This window comes from Pelophylax lessonae (genome assembly GCF_965119305.1).
Source record: "Pelophylax lessonae genome assembly, chromosome: 5".
In the NCBI taxonomy this organism is placed as follows: domain Eukaryota; kingdom Metazoa; phylum Chordata; class Amphibia; order Anura; family Ranidae; genus Pelophylax; species Pelophylax lessonae.
This window is the reverse complement of record NC_138772.1, coordinates 514,988,645-515,009,697: the sequence shown is the minus strand read 5'-3', so window position 1 is coordinate 515,009,697 and position 21,053 is coordinate 514,988,645. Positions and strand designations below refer to the sequence as shown.

The 21,053-nt window shown below is 41.9% G+C and overlaps 1 protein-coding gene across 1 annotated transcript in view; it reads left to right on the top strand.

Annotated features, from left to right (window-relative positions):
• The window catches only part of COL14A1 (collagen type XIV alpha 1 chain), a 278,477-nt gene that overhangs the window by 69,984 nt on the left and 187,440 nt on the right, over positions 1 to 21,053 (top strand). Inside the window, exons 4-6 of the mRNA XM_082259358.1 lie at positions 2,864 to 2,980; positions 13,934 to 14,077; positions 16,455 to 16,529. Coding sequence (XP_082115484.1) covers positions 2,864 to 2,980; positions 13,934 to 14,077; positions 16,455 to 16,529 — 336 coding nt within the window. The remainder of the gene's footprint in view (positions 1 to 2,863; positions 2,981 to 13,933; positions 14,078 to 16,454; positions 16,530 to 21,053) is intronic.

Genomic DNA, 21,053 nt, shown 5'->3' with positions numbered 1-21,053 from the left:
GGCCGCCTCCAAGGCAGTGACAGCTAACGGGCGGACTAACAATCTGCACTAATTATAACATCTACCGGAGTGTATAGGGCTGCCGGTGTTGTGTGAAAACACCAAGTGCTCGAAATCTCCAATTATTCCTGGTGTACACTCACCAGAAATAACGTGGTTGGAGATCTCAGCAAGTTGGAGTTTTTGGCAGAATACCGCATGTATCCATATAAATGGGCATTCTCAATGCATTTGGGTTTACCAATGCTGCACCAAATAGTAACTACACCTTAGAATAAGATAGTTGAATATACAGTATACTGTATATCCTCACCTCCCAGTCAGGGATAAATTGATTTATCAATTTGTTCATCAGAGCAGATCTGACACTTTTTAGCAAATTAGACTTTGCTAATCTTCTTGAATATATAAACATGCTGGTTTGAGAGATTTATGGTGCATCATACCAGTCATAAACCCTGACTGTGAGATTTATGAATGGGGCAATATGCATATTCACACAAACCTGGCAAAATCTAGTTTGCATAGAAAATGTTAAATTTGCCAGATCAGCACTAGATAAATTCACTCATATCTGCCCCCTCAACTTAAAAAAAAATACTCTCTGCACTCTCTAAATACCATTACATTACCCTAAACAAATCAGCAATAGAGCCCATTCACATTGAGGCGACACGACTTCGGGGGGGTGACCTGTGAAGTCGCGTGCACCGCTGTGCACCGTGACTTCGGCGCGACTTGCAGAGACTTCACATAGTGGAAGTCTATGCAAGTCGCTCCGAGGTCGCCCCAAAGTAGTACAGGACCCTTGTTCTAAGTCGGAGCGACTTGTGTCGCTCCTATTAGAATGGGTCCTGTGCTACTCAATGGACCGCGACATACCGCAACTTGTCAGGCTGACAAGTCGCCTGACAAGTCGTGCTAATGTGAATGGGCTCTTAATGGAGCAGCTGCTAGGGCAAGAACCCTACCAGTATAAGAGCATGTGCTGTTCTTCTTCCATACCCTGGACATGCACAGGGCTTTACTGCAAGGGAACGCTGATTCTCATAGCTGCTCCATTCCAAAGAAAGAAGACTGGATGAAGCTTGGAAAACTTTTAGGAGGTTTTGGGGCAGGCTTCAATCATAGCAAAAATGGCCTACAGGTAGAGAAATAGCATTAAAGAATATTTATTAAAGCTTCTTAGTTGAGGGTTTTGTAATGGTATTTAAGGGACTGCATAGCAGGGCTGGTCCAAAACATTGTGCCGCCTGGGTCCAAGAATAAAATGCTGCTCCCCCCTCCCCCCCCAAAAAAAAAAAAACAAAACGAAAAAAAAAAAAAAAACACACCCAACAAAAGGCCCCTACATCCATTATTTTATATAAATATAAAATGTAGAAAACATTATATATATATATATATATATATATATATATATATATATATATATATATATATACTGTTTACCTCCATAACTCACCACCGGACCAGTCCACCAAACACCCAGTGTCTGTCCTCCTGTCACTCCTGTGTCTGCCCCGCCCACTGCCCAAGAAGATCAAGCCTGCCCTGCGTGAGATGGAGTGCGCTGATGTCTGACGTAATTGCGCACACTATGATCTTACGAGGGACGTTCCCCGGAGGAGACACTCCGCCTCCTCATACTCATCAGTTTGCACTACAGGCGGCAGCATAAGTTGGGGAAATGCTGCCCATAACGTGCTACAAACTAAAGTGACACAAAACTGCTGGAAAACAATCTTGGGAGTAAATTTGCTGCCCCTCTCCAAGTGCTGCCTGGGTCCAATGGACCCAGGGGGACCCATGGTAGGGCTGGCCCTGGGCATTAGGTAATAAAAGTGAACTCACCCTTTAAAGTCCAACCTAACTTTCAGTTATATCAGCTAAATACATTTGGGGTGTGCAAGTCTTACAGTTAATGTTCTTTAGAAAGCAACCACATCCTAAGTAGAAAGTTCTGTCTCCTGGCAGTATGCAGCAGAGAAAGACCCTTGCTGTCTGTGCAATGAGTCAGACCTGTAGCTCTGCAATCAGCAAAGCTGCTTAATGGAGAGCTCTAGCTCTGACTCAGCAGGGGGGTGTCGGACCTCCGCAGGGACCTCTGCTTCAACACAGAGAGCAAGGGTCCTCCTCTGCATCATGCTGGCAGGGGACATGCCTTTCTACTCAGGCTGTGACTGATTTCCAAGGAAACAAACTGTAAGACTTTGGACACCTTTTTGTTTTGGTGCTCCTTGGATGTATTTAATTGATTTGAACTGATATTTCAGCTGACATTTTAAAGGGAACCTGTCCCAAAATAAACATTCTGGCTTCCTATTCTGACAATACTGGTTGCCTGGCTGACTCTTACTTTAATAATTTGAGTCCAGACCCAGAACCAGAATTTCTAACTTTGCCTTAAGTTTTCTGATCAGCTTGTTTCTTCTGGGCCAATGACTGTAAAGTCACTGATACCAGAGACAGCCAGGAAACTAGAACATTTAGAAGTAGGTCAATGATAACAGCCCCTCTGTCTTTCCCATACCGGGTTTGCTTTAGCCCTGTCCTCGTCGAAACTAATAATGTTGTTTTTGCCGTAAATATGTGCTATAGGCCCCATTAGTTTGTGTTCTCAGTGTTGCCTGCTAGTTTTCTAACCTCTAACATGACTTGTCTTGTCTCAGTGTAAGTTTACAAGCCTCTGTAAATGGTATGTCATGCGGGAATTTAATTCTGTAATGTGAGGGGTATTACAAGTAACCTGTAAAGTCTGGGCTCTGTCACTCACAATGGCGGTCTAACGTATGTCAGAAGACTCTTGGGGCATATTTTCCAGTTTATAGACTTTTTTTTGTCTTTTTTTTCCTTTTTGCAGTGACGCCGCCTACAAAACTAAGATTTCATGTTGTGTCACAAGATAGTGTGCAAATTTCATGGAAAGCATCCAAAGATAAAATTAGAGGATATAAACTCCTTGTGACACCAAAATCAGGTAACCGCAGCAATATTTGACACTTAAATTAAATATTGTAACAAATCATACAATGGTTAAATTGTATTTGTTTTAATTCATAAGTAAAAGCGTATTTTGTGTATTTATACAGTTATTTGAACTATTATTTAAATGATCAAAATATATGAGTTCAAGCTTTCAGTTCTACTGTATCTATCTATTCTTGTGGAGAAGTCTTAATTTTGGATTGTTGTAAAACAGTGACAAACTATGTAATATTTAAAGCTGTATAAAAGCTTCAATGTATCTGTGAGTCCATTTTTTTTTAGAAAAAAATTAAGTTTATTAAATTTATTGAAAAGGTTTCAGAGTAGATAAATAGCCACAGACAGTCATATCATATAACGGTATAAAACATATATAAATGGTCATATACAGAATTAAGTACACATACAGCACATACAGATATCTGAGTGGTGCTACAGCAGTGCAGTCACTAATGCAGATTTATAGTGCAATACTGCAATTAAAGAAACAGTGGCAGGAGAAGTTTGCATATATTACACTACCAGCCTATGACTAAGACCAGGGGTATTCAACCAGCCATCTCACACCCTCCCAAATTTATGTGGGCCTCTGAGCTCATTTTAATAAAAATGTGTGCATTTTATTATACATCGTTTTTAGCTGTTATAGCTTATAATGCCTGCTTAGTGCTCACTCTCAGCTTCATCTATCTGTTCCCCTGGAGGAGTCTTAACCACTTAAGCCCCAGCCCTATTTCGGACACTTTTTGTTTACAAGTTAAAACCAGTATTTTTTCCTAGAAAACTACTTTTTTCTTTTCTTCTATTTATTTTATTTATTTTTTAACTTTATTACAGGTTTTTAAAAAAAAATTAAAATCTGATCAATTTTATTGCTGTCACAAGCAATGTAAACATCCCTTGTGACACCAATATGCAGTGAGAGGTATTCTTTATGGAGGGATCGAGGGTCTAAAAGACCCTAGACCCCTCCACTGCACTTCCATGTATGCAAAACGCCAAAAACTGCGTTTTTGCATACAGACGTTTTTTAAATTTGCTGCCTTTTGCAGCACAGTAACCCGAAAGTGACGTCATGGACGCCGCCTCCGGGTTACGTCATCGGAGACCCGATCGAAGCTGATTCCGGCTTTGATCTGGACTCCATCCAGCTGGCGGACGTGTCGGCTGGGTGCTCGGGGCTCCCGGTGGGATGGGAGCCCCGAGCAAAGTCACGGAAGGCGTCCCCTCCCACTCACCCGGGTAACGATCGAGCGGCTCCCGAGCCGCATCGGTCGTTACTGACGGAAAGCCGACCGTCAGCTGTAAACCACGGTACCGGGATGGTGTCTCTAGCTAGAGGCATCATCCCGGTATACTACCGCAAGGTTTGCCGACGTAGATCTACGTTACTTTGCGGTAAGTGGTTAAAGTAGAGCCAAAGGCCTAACTTTTTCATTTGGTATAGCGTAAGGGAGGTTTATAGATCCTGTAAGTATTTTTGCCATCTGTGTCCCATGAAGGAGACTTCCCTTCATGTCCTGTCCCATAGCCAAAACAGGAAGTCCCTCCAAAGTGAGAGAATCCTTGGTCGTCACCAAAACTAGTATCCAAAACTAGTATCCCCATTGGAAGATTTCCCCACTATTACTGTTCTGAGGACAACCCAAAATTTAGGACAAATAAAGAGGGGGAATCTCCCTAATAGGGTCACAGACAGCAATAAAAACTGACAGGTGTTCCAATGCTTCTCCATTCTATCCAAAACTAGAAAAACGTTTGTCTTTAATTGTACTTTTATTCTGCATTTTTGTAGAGTAGTTAGTAGAAAATAAACTTAAATATATAAAACTGGACCCGTACAAAAGCGATGCCACAGCTCCTTAGTATGTTAACCATCAAACCGCCATGTTATGTCTTTTATTATTGCAGTCATTTTCAACCAAGGTTTCAAACCTAGTGTTCTTCCAGAGGTTGCTAGGGGTTCTTGAGCTGTGTCTGATCGAGCTCCAGTTTGGAGGCCTGTATAGTTCCAGGCAGCAGCATGACATCAAATATCTTTTTAGCTGTTGGTAAGAGTGGCATTCTGACTACCACTGTAAGGGTTGCATTCTTCCTACTGACCACCAATGTAAAGGGCATTTTTCCCATTGACTGCCAATAAATTGGTTTTGGTAAGGGTTCTCTGGGACCTGTAAATGTTGAGAAAAGCTGATTTATTTGGTATTTCTGGGATTAGACAGGCTAATGCTAGCCAAGAGTGTTCCTCAAAGGTATAAAATATTTTGTTTTTTTATAAATTCTGAAATACATTTAGTTCACTTCCATTTGATCTTTGTTTTTAAGTCACTTGTAGAAAGGTTCGAGAAACAGAAAAGGTTATTGCTTGCATCTGCAAATGCTTTATCAACAGCACTGCATCTATAGGACCATACAGAGAAGACCAACCCTAAACTGATAAGCTCTGGCAAGGGAAAAAATATATTAAAAAATATATTTAAAAAAGATATGAAAAAATGAATATATGGCTAACTAAAAATTCTCACTCAGCACCTAATCCACAGCATTTTGACTATACCCTGTAGGAAAAGCTTTGGCTGTAAAAGCTGTTCTGACAATAGGCATGTATTGTGGCAGACTATCACGCCCTTTCCTTTATTCTATTTCAAGAGGAAAAAGTGGAATTCAGGAATTTGATTCAAGCTTAGTCAATGAAGAAATCATATTTGTCCCATAACATCATACATAACTGCTAGATACAGTGACTGGCAATTCTATGTTGTTTGTACATAAATTACAGACAGTGCAGAGAGTGAAGGCGTAATGTCCCACATTGTCTGAATGATCTAGTAGGATGGCATTGTGGTCATAAGGCAGAGAGAAATCTGCAACCAAGCAGACCTTTGTTCTTGACTGAGGACACTGGGTGGAAAAATGGCTGAGATATCTCATACTCCCGACAGGAATCCATGGTTCTTTTTTTAACAAAAATCCAGCCCAAATATTTTAGTTTAGGGTAGAGTGAGGAACGATTATTTAGATCTTCTGTCAGGTTTTCAGGGCTGTCTGTGTCCACATTGAAGAGATTTTTCCATATGTGGTTTTAATTTAAAGGAATAAAGGAATAAAGGAACTCTATACAAGCTTCTCTGCTGTGTTGTTTCTTTGGCTAGCCCATTGTGCTCTAGGAACCCTTTTTATTAAAGAGGAAGTAAACCCTCCTCGGCAAGTTGTACCCATAGGTAAGCCTATGATAAGGCTTACCTATAGGTACTGTAAATATCTCCTAAACATGTACCGTTTAGGAGATATTTACCTTTGATGCATCCAGTGATGTCACTGGCGCATGCGCTCTGAAGGAACGTGCCGTGACCGTCAGCTCCCGCGCGTGTGCGCGGGAGTGACGTCACCGCGGCTCCGGCCAATCAGATGGCCGGATGCCACGATGCCGGAAGACGGGCGACTGGACATGTCGCCCGTCATACAGGTAAGCGGGCGGCACGGCGGGGGCTCGTTCTAAGGTAAGTATTTCATAATGAGCTAGTATGCGATGCATACTAGCTCATTATGTGTTTATCTTTCAGGGTAAAAAGGAAAAAAGAAAAAAAAAAGGGTTTACAACCTCTTTAAAGTGTTACTAAACCCACAACAGTAAAATCAGTCTGTATATCTCGTAAAGCATGTTTGTTATACTCATTGCGGAACCTAACGGGTTAATCCTCTACATTGTGTAAAAGGACTGTTTGATCCTGTCTTCTCTGATCCGCCCCTCTTCCACAGTCCCCAAGCCATCACCTGATAATACAGAGCCCTAGGGGCACTCTGCACATGCTGAATTTAGTGTGTATTGCTAGAGAGTTTTTTCCTTTTAATTTTGTTTTTTGGGAAGGTGCATGCGATTGGAACAGAGCCAATCAGCACTGTCCAGACAGAGGATAAGGGGTCATGCAGCCTTATAGGACAGTCAGAGGAGAATTAAAACTCCTCCTACAAGCTTTAACCAGTGCTCAGCCGGACACTGATAAAAGTCACAAGAATGCTATCTACTGCTGATGAGAAAAGGTATTTAGCAGTTTATAATTAGTAAAATAATTGCATTTCCATGTTCTGTGTACTGTGGGAGACCAGATCTAGTGAATGCAGAGTCCTGGGTTTAGTAACACTTTAAATGTTGTTTTGTACAACAAAGACTGTATATAGCAATTGAAAACTAAAAAACAGACACAAAAGCACTTTTAAATACGTAAAAACATATTCAATTAAAAAACAAATTAAATTAACCCAAATCCATTACTGTTTCTCTTCAACCTCCCTGGTGGTATTCCCGAGTGTGACTCGGGGTTAACTTTCAGTACCAAACACCGTAACCCCTAAACTTGGGATTACCCCAGAAGGCACAAAGAACTGGAAAAGCACAGGCAGGGCACTGGAAAAGTCCCCAGGTGAAATCCTGTGGTGAAATGGCATGATACAGTGTAATCCGTTAGGATCACAGCTTTGTATCATGTCATTTAGTGTACTTACATTTTTTAAATTGCCGCCGGTTCCACCCCCCTGCATCGCAACGCTCGCAGGGAAGGGAACCAGAAGACAGGTGTCGGCATCGGCTAGGAAGACAGTGGTAGGATGGCGGGGGATCGCAGATTTCCATGCAAAACAATGTACCGCTTTTAGCACAGAAATCCTGACATAATCAGACCGCCAGGGAGGTTAAGGAAATGTCACAGTCCATACCTCAAAATCACTTTTTGAGAAGCTCTCAAGAGTACTGAAACTAAGAGTTCATCTTGTTCAATTAACCTTTGACAATGAAACCTAGAAGCGGATTGGTTTATATGCAGAACTGCACCAGATTTTGCCCTTTCCAGTTTTAGTAAATCAACCTCAATGTGTCAGTGTTTTAAAAAATATTATACTGTAATTTTATGTGTACAGGCAGCCACATTTAAATGATTGTATATACAAACTATGCTTTCTGCTTCCTTCTGGTATCAGCTGTACCTTTGTTTTCTCTAGTTTCTGAAATCCAGCACGTACGTTTGTGGTCTTACACCCATTCTGGTTTTACAGATAACTGTAGTTTATTTCAGTTTATTTTGTTTTCGCACATTAACATCCACATTTACTGCCCAAACACATTTCTGGAGTGGGAGGCACATTGTGCATTGTTCCCGAACTGCCTGGTCAGAAATCAGAAGCAGCTGGCATAGGATGTAAACAGAAATTACATAATTTTTTAAAGACTCCACTTCTTAGTTTTAAATTGAATCTGGGTTTATTTACTGTATCTTAGTCTCTTTTTGGGACATAGTCATCACCCTAAAACCTAGTACACATGGGCCGAATGTGGACTGGCATTGGCTGGTTCAATAGAAACCAGTCGACACTCGGCCCGTGTGTCTGACAGAAGCTGGCCATTCGGTTGGCTTTTGTTGAAGGCTCAAGACCGAAAAAAGGTATGCCGACCGGCTCCCAATCGGCCCTCTTAGACACTGGCTGAGAGCGCTTACTGGAGTGTTCTGGTGGGGGCTTCCCCCTGTCAGAACACAATAGCACAGCACGGGAGATTGCTGTACTAACATCAGTAATGTTAGTACAGCGGCTCCGTCCTGAGCCATCAGTTTTTCAGTGGGTTGAATGAAAAAAAAAAAAACATTGGTGTATACAAGGTTTAAAACTACTTGACTGTTGTAACATTTCACTTTTCTGTAGCCACTGTGACTGCTTCAGATCCATGTAGACCCCAAGGAAAGATATGCCAAATTGATCACTATAGTCCTTCTTCTACATGTTTCAGCTGTCTCCTTCTGCATCAAACTGTCCCTTTTAATCCAGATAAGTTAGAGCAACTGCACAACTATGTTTAAAATAAGAACATTCTGTAAAAAATGGTTAATACTCACTTGTTGCACCCTTTGGTGCCCCTGATCTTGGATCTGTTGAAGAGATACCACTTGATAAAAAATATCTTCTGCATTGGACATACAGGAGTATTGGACACCTCCACGCTGTGCTCCTTGGTTCTTTACACTGTCCTCTATGTCACTACTTTGTCCAATTGTGATGTAGCATCTGGCAAAAGAAACCTCAGCATGCAGAGGGGGTTTAGGCATGCAACACTCCTGAAAGTTTCCAATGCAGAATTCTTGAACTGCATAGCTCTTCATGGGAGTAAAGATTGATGGCATGTCGGGTGGAATAAGTAAAACCGGCCATACATGGATTGAAATTCTATTGGTTCAGCAGGGACCAGCCAAGATTGGATCCATGAAATGGCAGGCTGATTGCACCCAAGTCGATCCATCAATAGACCTGGGTACAGCCAGCCTGTCATATATTTTCATTCAATTACTAGGGGTAGCTATAGCCACAAACAGTAATCATTGTGTTCTATTGGAAAGGAAGGCTCCTTACAACCTCTGCTGTTGGCAGAGTATAACAGTAGCCCTGCAGGGGGCATTCCCCCATCAACACTGATTGTGTTTTGTGGGGGAAACAAGCAATTTTCTTTCCTTACACCCATGGTGTAAGGAAAGAAAATTGAGTCATCTATGAGCTGCTTACGTATCCTATTCTTTATAAATTGTTTAATAATTCTTCCAATGACTGAGTAGCTCCAACAGATGTACTGTAGGATGTTATTCTTCTTGTTTTATGGCAGCTTTCAAAAGTTATGCAGTGAGGACGTACTGAGAGTACAAGCTTAACTGACATTGACAACTGACTTTACTAAAGGCAAAGTGACTGTGCAAGTGCAATTGCTCCAAAACTTAGTGAATAAGGGGAAGCTCTGCTGACTTCCATTATCCAATCATGTGCAAAATTATTATTTTTTTTTTTAATTTTACTTGCATGTGATAAGGTATTCTTTGCAAAGTGAAGCTTCCCCTAATTTTCTAAGCTCTGGAGCAAATGCCCTTGCAGCGTGCAACTGCCCTTGCAAAGTGCACAAGCTATTTGCCTTTATTAAGTCAACCCCAATGTCCTCTTTTTTTAGGACATTTTATGGGCCATACACACTATAAGATTTTCTGAAGACTTTTTCCTTTAACCATATAATATGAGGTCAAACCTGAACACTTTCAATTTGTATGCAATCCGGCAGGCACTTGCACTACATAGAAAAGGTAAATCTGAAGGAAATCTAACCACAAAAGTTGGATAGTGTGTATCCAGCTTTAGTCTGGCTGATAAGACACATCAAGCTCAACCAAAAGACACAAATAAGATTAAAAACCTTGCATTCTCAGAACCCCAAACCCATAGTTGATCCCAAGGATGGCAAAAAAACAATTTATCAATTGTGATCTAATTTTCTCTAACTGGGAAAAATAAATTCCTTTTGATCCCCATAAGATACTCCCTAATTTAACTTTTTACAGCCTATTGCTTTTAAATATAAATAGCCCCTTTAATATCATGAATATAGAAACACGTCTAGCCCTTTTTAAAGCATTTACTGTGAGCTGGCTAGAGCCAGGTAGTCTTGTTCGGAATCATTACCTTATTCATTAGCATAGATGATTTGTTTAAAAGAACAATTTTAATGACTTCCAACTTCATCTGAAATTCTTATTTTGTGATCTAAAAATAAATTCTTAAAAATTCTTCACCTTTTGGCAAACCCATATTTGCAGTAGATGTTAACATCAATTTTAGGTTTTTCCCCATAGAAAATTGGAATGGCACAGTTGGTAGCACTCCTATCATGTTACAGGAGCAGTATGGGACTTTAAAAGCATTTTTTTGGCTTTTTTAAATTTTTTTAGAAAAAGATATGTCCTCATTACAAAAGTCCCAGCCAGTTATCCTGCCGGTTGTGTCAGTCTAGTACCATATTTCAGATGAAAAATGCAATCCGTTTCTCATTTTCTTGAAACAGCAATTGGCCAGTCTTATAAAAACATGGATCAGCACTTTGGACAGCGCATAAGATAAGATGCCTGAGAGCAGCCTGATACCTGGCCAAATTAAATTGGACGTTTCGGTAAATTTACAAGCCTGCATTAATAAATTCCTGACAACAGAGGGCATCAGTGTCAATTTAAAAAATATGCTCCACCTTTTTTCATTATTAGCCAGTTTTTGAGCTCCAGTCTAGTGAGTTTGCCTAGCTGGGATGATGTAATTAGTCTGCTGCAGGCAAGAGGAAGCATTTCCTCAGTCTCCTTTCTTTCTTTCAAACTGCACTCACCCAGTAACCAGGCTGCAACACTGTAAAATTCTAGCCATTCACAAGCTGTGTCATCTCAAAGTCATCATCTTAGTCCAGGTAGATGGTGTCCTTGGATGATGGCACCACCCTTCTAGAGAGAAAAGGGAATGAAGGCATTGCAGGGAGAGTAAAAAAGACAAGGTAGACGCGTTTCACACACTACACTGTGTGCTTAATCATTACCATTAGTAATGATTAAGCATACAGTGTAGTGTGTGAAACGCGTCTACCTTGTCACTATTGTCACATTCGGATGTCCAGTCAATAAAACTGGATTTTTGACTTCATCTGGTGTGCCGCCAATTATTTCTTTTTTATTCGTATATCCACGGAGGGGAGCCGGGGCGTGCACCGGTGGGTGTCATCAGGCTTTTACACACCTTGAGCAGTGAGTTCTTTTCTTTTGTTTGCAGGGAGAGTACTGTGATTTCAGTGATAGGCAATTAAAATCTGGAAGTTAGACACTTACACATTACTTATGCAATATAAAATGATATATCTGATGCTACGTCCACTTTTATTTACTGTTGGCTGGTACTGCTATTTATGGACCCGCAATCAATCAGAATTAATCCTTGGCCTTGGGTTGCATATGAGAAATGACACATGGCATTTTTGTGAATGACCACCTTTGTGCAGGGGAGTTTTGAAAATTAATTTAACCACTTTACCACCGGAGGATTTTGCTGTCTTACGTCTGGGCCACTTTTTGCGATTTGGCACTGTGTGACTTTAACTGACAATTGCGCGGACGTGCAACACCGTACCCAAAAGAAATAGCCATCATTTTTTTCCCACAAATAGAGCTTTCTTTTGGTGGTATTTGATCACCTGTGCGATTTTTACTTTTTGCACTATAAACAAAAAAAGAGCATAAATATTGAAAAAATAACAATATTTTCCCCATTTTTTTATATGAAATTCCCCCAAAAAAATGTAAAAATCAAAATTTTTAAAAATTTTTGGCCAATTTTTTTTCTGCTACCTATGTTTGGTAAAAAAAAATCACAATAAGCGTATTTTGATTGGTTTGCGCAAAAGTTATTGCGTTTACTAACTAATGGAAAGATTTATGTCATTTTTGGTGTTTTTTTTTATAACGAGTAATGGCGGCGATCTGCGTTTTTTTTCTTGCGGGACTGCGACATTGCAGCGGACAGATCGGACCCCTGACTGACATTTTTGACACTTTTGGGGGTACCAGTGACATTACTGCAGTAATCAGTGCTATAAATATGCACTGTTACTGTAAAAATGACACTGGCAGGGAAGGGGTTAATTTTATTGGAGAGGGAGGGGTTAATGTATGCCTGGTGCTTACTGACGTGTGTGGGGGGAGGTGACTGAGTGACACAAGGACAGATCGAGGGTTCAGCTATGCTGAACCCTGCAATCTGTCCCTGCCTGTCAATTAGGAGATCCGCCCGCTTGTGTTTACACAAGCGGACGGATCTCCACACTCGATTCCCTGACGATCGGGGAACAGCAGCGGCGATCGCCGCTGCTCCTCCCCTGGCCCGACTCCCGCTGTGACTGAATACAGCGGGAGCGAGCCTCCGGCGGCGCGCGCGTGCCGCCTAGAAGGGGGAGTGTCTGCCGACGTAGTACTACGTCGTCAGACCTACAAGAGCCACTTTGCCGCAGTACAGCTCTAGTGAGCAGACGACAAGTGGTTAAAAAAGGTAAAAAATGGTGCAGCGCTAAAATGTTAAAACCAATAAACAGTAACAATGTCCATAATGATCTGGGAATGTTCATAAATCCAAAGCCAGGCTTGAGGTAAAGGTGACCCGTGTATAGAAGTAGACAAAACACCAAACATGCGTGATTCCACCACCACAGTTAATGCCAGCCTCTCACCTCCATGCACTGACCACAAGGGCCATTGCGCTTTATCATAGACTCTGGTGAACTTCTCCTGTCCCAGTCTTAAGATCATGGAAATATAGCACTATTCCTAGTGCATCGGGAACAGCATGTCAAACATCTGATCGATGTGCTCGAACGTGCGGTCCTCTCAGAGCGTCGCGGGTGACGTCACAGCTCCTCCCCCGGGGAATAGTGCTATATTTGTGAGTAACCAGTTTTTATTTTGAATAAATGTATCCAATTTTAAACGGAGAGCACTAGATGTCCTTTGTTATCCTTTCATGTGGAATCTTTATGCTGACCTGCTGAGGGGCTGTGGTTTACATGATCTTAAGACTGGGACAGGAGAAGTTCACCAGAGTCTATGATAAAGCGCAATGGCCCTTGTGGTCAGTGCATGGAGGTGAGAGGCTGGCATTAACTGTGGTGGTGGAATCACGCATGTTTGCTTTACCTCAAGCCTGGCTTTGGATTTATGAACATTCCCAGATCATTATGGACATTGTTACTGTTTATTGGTTTTAACATTTTAGCGCTGCACCATTTTTTACCTTTATTGCCTGTTTTTGGATTTGTTAGTATTGACCAATACCGGTGTCCAGCTGCTTATTTCTCTCTATTTTTTGGATTTTAGCGCTGAATAAGCCTCTGCCTTGACAAGTGGTTAAAGGTGGAGTTTTTCTTTAGGTACACCAACTAATCCGCACAGCAGAAAAGAATAAATTTGATTAAGGTAATGTTGTAATGAAGGTCAGCTGGTGACCATAATAACAAATTTAGCCGCCTTTGTGAAGAGTGATGGTATAATGGGCATTTTTCTGCTGTATTTGCAATATTCTTCTATAATGAAAGATGTCTGACTTAATGTCTTCTCATGTTCAGGTGGGAAAACCAACCAACTAAACCTTAAAAACAATGCTACCAGAGCTATCATTCAAAGACTTGATCCTGACCGGAGTTACAGTGTACAGATCATTGCCTTTAATGACGACGATGACAGCAAGCCGGTTCGTGGAGAGTTTAGAAGTACGTATCTGTGACGGGCACCGATAGTTGATATGCTGACACATCAACATCTGTCTTTAGGGACTAAACTGTATTTACTCCTTATTGTGAAATGGGCTCTATTGACCAAAATGTTTAACAAAGGAACAGTCTGTGCTACCTTAAAGCAGCCAATCAAATTCAAACCCACTAGAAACAGTGTGAGCACCTGCACTGGCTGGTCAGAAGAGAAGGAACAGAACATCAATGACACAGTCCTATCTGCAGCCCCGTTAGTCATACCTATTTTACCTACATACATATGTGGACACTCCTCCAAATGATTGACACCAGGTGCTTCCAGTGAAGGGTACTGGTAATGCTATAGCACAGAAAGGCATTGTATACAATTTTATGCTTCCAGCCTTGTGGCAACAGTTTGGGGAAGGCCACCTTTGTGTTCCTCTGAGCACAAATCCAACTCCATAAAGACATGACTTGATGAGTTTTGCATGGAGGAACCCACATGGTCTGCACAGAGCCCTGACCTCAACCCTACTGAGCACCTTAGGGATGAATTTGAACACCCATTGAAAGCCACATAATCTCACCCAACACTAATTGACCTCACAAATAATTTTTGGCCAAACAAGCTCAAATTCCCATTGGCACACTAAAATCATGTATAATGCCTTTTGGAGGGTGGAGGCTGTTATAGATGCAAAGGTTGCTGGGGGCAGCTTCATATTATTGACTATGATTTTGGAATGGGATTTCCTACAAGCCTATATTGTTGTGATGGTCAGGTGTCCACAAAGTTCTGGCCGTGATGTTGAAGTGGAGACCCAAGGTCTGCTGATCTTAATCCTTAATTTGTGCTCATTGAGGTTACGCCAATGACTCTAATGGCGGGCCGAAATTAGTTTTATAGCAAGCTGGATATGGCCCGAGGGCGGTAGTTTGAGGACCCCCCTGTCCTTTACTAACTTTTTTTTAGAAACTCCAGTACTGACTGGTAGGTAGTGGTCATATTTGTACTGCAGTGTATCTTTAATAAAATGTATTCAGCTGGGAAATAGGCATTCAATATCCGCCAATGCAAATTATGCACTACACCATGGAATTATTCCCAAAATGCTTATCTGAACCCAAAAACAAAATAATACATTGCAGCTTACCAGCCCTACATGTGTTGGCTGCATTTTTTTTTTGTTTTTTTTTGTTTTTTTTTTTTCGACTTAGAACATTTTTAGCAAGTACAGAAAATACTTGTTGGTCTTGCCATAAGAGCAATGTCCTTATCAACTCTTGTGAGCTGAAAAAAAGCAAAAAGAAGCTTATTTTTCTTCTGTAAACTACTAATTCCCAGCAATCGACCATGTAATGGAGATCAGCAAAGGTAAACATGTTTTAGGTCCAGCCTGCGTGATAAGCATGGCTCTCTATAGATACAATGGATAAGGGATCCGCCCATGGACAGGAAGTGTGTTACTGGCCGGATTGCCAGGTGAAAAGGGAAAAATAATCTAGAAAAAGAAAACGAATGCAGCCTCCACAGCCAGGGACTAGTAAGCTGCAGAATATCACAATTTTGTTTTTAGTGTTAGGTAAGCTTTGAATCAAAAATTCCAGACAAAACGATTTGTTTTGCTTGATTTAAATGTTTTTAAGCTCATCTCCAGTTTTTAGAGTTGTGTATCCAATGGGGATATTTCACCTTACGTCCTGTCCCAGAGATTGCTCTAGCCAGGTATAGAAATGATGGGAACTCTCCCCAACTGCTATAAAAACCTGGCTGAGTCTCAAGATTCCATGCAGCTAGCATCCTGGACTGGAGTTGAGCCAGTCTTGCAATGCATAAGTAATAACTTTTAAAGCCCTACTACAGGAAACTTGAAAAATCGCCCAAACTGTAAAGGTTAACTGATTGTTTAGATCAGGGGGCATAGAAAAGAAGATTTACATACCTGATCCTTTGCTCCTCTGTGCTGCTAGACTGGTCCTTGCAGCATCTTTGCCCCCCCCCCCCCACTCCAGCGGTCTGAAGTCCTGATGTCATTAGGTTGGATGTAGGGCTCCTGCTGGAGCATGGGGGGGGGGGGGGGGCACCGTCTGCCTGGGGATCAGAGGATTGGGTGAGTAAAAATACTTTTACCCTCCCCCAGACTAAACAAGCAGTTAACACCTGCAGTGTGGGCACAACTCCACTACAAGGTGGAATCGTCAGATTTCCTGGAGTTGAGTTTTGGGCCATTGTGCTGCCTTTCCATTGTAGACTTGTTCTCCTGTTTCCTATGGCTTCTGCTCAATAGGAATTTGTCGAGTCTCACTTGCTACACTTCAACTGCTACAAATATTATAAATGTTCCTCAATGTGAATTTGTTTGGTTCTTATTGTGTGTTTTTCTTTTGGTTCCAGTTAGAGATTTGGAAAAGAAGAGAAAAACGAAAAAAATCGAAACGTCAGAAAGTGAGAATCAAGTCATGGAGGAAGGTATGATCCTCTGAACATTTCACGTATTATTCAGTAATCCAGGTGTTTAAACACTTACAACGATAAAAGGAAATTTGACTTTAACTTGCTTTGCAGCGGTATTGCTATATCAGGAAGGCACTGTTAAAGTAGAAGTAGGCCCAATAAATTCCTGCTATAACTATTTTCTGCACGCATTTTGCTGGTGGCTAGTGGCTAGTATAGGGACAGGTCACCGGTCTGACAAGGACAGGTTCCAGAGGAATGGTGAAAGGGCAGGGACTACGCCATCCTTCCTGGAAAGATTTCCCTTTGGGTACGGACTAGCCAGGCCACATTTGGTTCCTCATGGTAGACACTGTCAGCATCTGTGGATCTCCAGTTTACTGTCCCATCACTGTTGCACTGTTGCAAATGTTCCCGTTGGGTTGCCTCCCAACTGGGCCTGTTGTGAAGTGTTCAACTGTTGTTACAATTAGGGATGCACCGATCCGATATTCGGATCAGAAATCGGCCCCGATCCGGACAAAATAGCTGAATCGGAGATCGGTAAAATTTAGCCGTCCCACGGGCCGATCCGGTTTTTGCTGAGTAACGGCTCAGCCATCCCTTACTAGGTGCAGTAATAGTATGGGATGGGAGCCGCTACTTCCTGTATAGGTCCGGCTCACAGGCGGAGTGATATCAGATGCACTCCGACTGTGAATGGAGGAGCCACACACATGAAGCAGCGGCTTTGCTCTGTACTGCAGCCGCTTGCTTTGTGTGTAGCTCCGGATCGGTTCCGTATCGGTATTGGCGATTTCCCAATGCCAGATATCGGTATCGGCTCCAAAAAAGTCGGATCGGTGCATCCCTAGTTACAATATATACCTGAAACTGCACTTGGACTCCATGTGCTCCCTGCCCGCTGCATCATGCTGCACCTACCCACAAGGGCCACAGAGACATTAAGTTCCATCACTAGTCATATAGACAAATAAGGCACAATCTTAGGGAAAACATCTATAGGAAGAACAAATACAGAAAAAAAAACAACTGTTTTATGACAATAATGTTGTTTTGATTTATAAAGGCTCCACTTTTCAGATATTTATTCTTACTGAAATAAAAGAATAATGAGTGCAGTGGATTTCTAATTTAGGGTATTTTCTTTCGAACAACATTTTAGAGGGTTCCAAGCTGGAGGTTTAGCAGGAGTGGAGTGGTGATGTACAGTGTAACAAAAGAACATGATAGATGGGAGGGTAAATCACGCTCCAAAGAACATGAAAGACCTGTAAGTGTTGTATAAGTATATTTATGATGGGAACCTGTGATATACATCCTAAAGTGGTGAAAGAACGTGCGTTATTATGAATGAGTAAATCACAGGTTAAGGGCATTCTTGAGCTGATGAAAGTTAGCGAGGAGTTTAAAGCTCAACTGAACCATCAGTTTAGATCAGCTAAATACTGTACATTCCAGTTGCAGCAAAACGTGTGCAAAGTCTTGGGCTCATTTACAGCAGCTAGCACGTTAACATGTTGGCTTTGCATTAACCCGAGTTGCCTTAGGATAGCCCATAGATAGGAAGATAGGATAGCGCCATGTTCTGTGCTACGCTCCAGTGCAAGTATGTTGAGAAGGTGCATTGGGTGCCATTCAGCATAAATGGGACTGCATTCCAACAACACATGTATGGTGAGCTACTGTGCATTATGTCAGTTGATGGTAATGATGGGGCCCATACAGCTTGTTGGCTTTCGAGAGTAGAGAAACCTGTCCCCTGCTGACATTATTGAAAGGACTCTTATAACGTTGATTTTTAAACTAAAGTTGCAATTATCCTTTTAAGGTGACTTATACGTACAGGTAAGCCATATTTTATCTTCAGTACCTTCAGCATGAATACACTTTGCAGCTTTAATCACATAAAATTTGAGACTTTTTAAATACAGACAATTTTGACTTTCCACGTTGCTTGTAGAATTCTTTTTAAATGCGGAAATTCTTTGCAGTGAAATTTTGGATGTAATATCCGAGTGTTGCCAGTATTTCCAGTTTTGGCCGAGATGTTGATATAAACTCCATGTGGCACTCCCATTTCTCCTGATCCTAATGAGACTCACATCTGTCATCTGGCTGCCGATCATAGTGTGAAGCATGCCACTACCACTTTGAACTGGCTTACTAGTTTTACAGTAGTTCATTTTTGAGACTGTAGCCAAAATCTCAAATAGCTGACTTCATTCTATGGATGTTTTTTTCATTTAAAGTGAAGTTTTAAAGTTAGCCTGTTACCTTATATTTCTAATTTTAGTTTAATCAAATTTAAGATATTACAATTAAATACATTTGAAAAGAAAATACATTAGTCTGATCTGACTTTTGAGGTTTTATTTATTATCATTGACAAATATTCCCAAGTGCTATCTTCTATCTTTATGGCTTAAGCCAGCCATAGATGGCTCAAGTCTGGGCCGGTTCAGCAAGGACTGATTCAAACCAATTATGGGCATGCTGATTTTACCAAAATTGATCCATCGATCAACTTGGGTACAACCAGCATGTCAGATTTTAAGCATGCAATCATTGCCAGTAGCTATAGCCGCTAGCAATAATTATTGTATTCTCCTGGCAGGGACGACTCTCCACGCCCCTCTGCTGGGTGAACACAATAGCTCAGAGGAGAGAAATTCTTCCATCAACATGACTGCGTTGATTGGGCAATCAAGCGATTTTCTTTTGAAAATTGCATCATCTATGGCCTGCTTAGTTAGGGAAATAATATGAGGGGTGGTGAAAACCATGATTTTTTTAGGAGCTATTGGTAGTTCTTCTATATAGCCCAATTCACTGATATGGGTGTAGCGCTACCCCTGTAAGAGCCACTGGTAAATATGGTTATCTCCCACCCTGTATAGCAAGGCACATGAATTTTCCATTCACTCTCTAGACAAGAAACAGTCCTTGCAGCTTTGTTTTGTTTTGTTTTTTACTTAGGGGTATTAAACTTAGATGGGGGTAAGGGTTCTTATGAGATGCCCACTTGATCAGTAAGAAACTCTTAAGAGATGCAAACTATATACATCCAGTATATACACACTTTTCCTCTGCTACCTTCAGCTCAGACTTGCTTGTAGAACTACAACTCCCAGGACTAGCTAGCACTGACTGTTTGATCCAACACAATCTCAGTTAGATCCTTGTGAATGCCCTTTACAGGCCCCCTTTAGTGGTGCAGCAAAAATAGAGGTCTTTGGTGCTAGCTGTCCTTTTCTGTTGCTACTGCTTCCAGTACCACCTCTTCAGGCACTGCCAGCCCGCCTGGCTGCAGCTGCCTCTTTCACTAGCCCTCCTTGCTACTTCTCTACAGTCCTCCCAGACTGACTCTGCATCCATCCCAGACTGCTTTCACTCAGTCCCTTCAGGCATGCCTCTCAGTGTTCTTATTGTAACACTCACCAGCCCTCTTGGCTGTCTTCCTCCCTGGAGATTTGCCTGGCAGTGTTCTCCTGCTGTCCTCTCCTTGCTTCCATGGCTCCTGGTCAGGATCCCCCTGTGTGTCATGAAGAGAGGTCCCTTCTGCACCTGACCCAACTGAGCCAAGCCAGAGGTAAACCCCCAGACTAGGGGCTACTCTTTAAAGGCCTCCGACAGCCTAATACTCCATCTCCATCTTCCACCCGAACTCACACTGCCTCAGCTGGGCTGACCCTGAGTATTTGAGGGGGCCTGCCCCCTGCCAACCCATCTCTTGGGGATCGGTCAGGGGCCACAGAACACTCTAGCTAGCTCCTCCTAAACCCCTCCCAACTGCTTCTGGAATCTTCTACAAGTTTCCAGAAAGCAAGGAGGAGTCACCAGAGATGCTGCTGCTGAGTCATCCAGCCTACCTGACTCACTCAAACCCTGGCCCAGAAAAACACACAGGCTTGGCTGCGCGCCGAGCCTGACAATTTACCTACACTAAACAACAATCCCGTCCTTAGCACTCTAGCCATGTTAGGGGGTGCTACATGGGGTTGCCTCCAAGGAGCCAAAGCACTATGGTACAGTTGGAAATAAAACAAAGGACACGGTGAGAAAAATGGTGACCTTGCTGTTTTTTTTTTTCTGTACACTCATCCTCCCCACTGCCCATTTCGCCAGTCTTTATGCAGTTGATACATACATACCACCTAATGAATCTTCTGTATCTGACACTTCCAGGAGTGTCAGATGTCTGGTCTCCAGCTGCTTGCTGTGGTTTCTTTGGTTGGCCCCTCTGCCTCTACTATGTCCTCTAGTGATGTGGGGGTTGGCAGCCGACCATACAAGAGGAGGACCATGCAGTCAACACTTCTAGAAAGTTCAGATGCAGAAGATTCTTCAGGTTGCGCAATGTCTTCAACAGAGTTAAGATTGGCACCGATTTATTAATTTGTATAACACAGTTACAGAGTCACTTTAAGACCCTATAAAGAGATTTTGTCACCAACTGAAAAAAACCTGCAGGTAAAATCACAAAACAATCAACCTCAAATACCTGTGTGTTTTTTCACTTTCATAAATTGCTTTTTT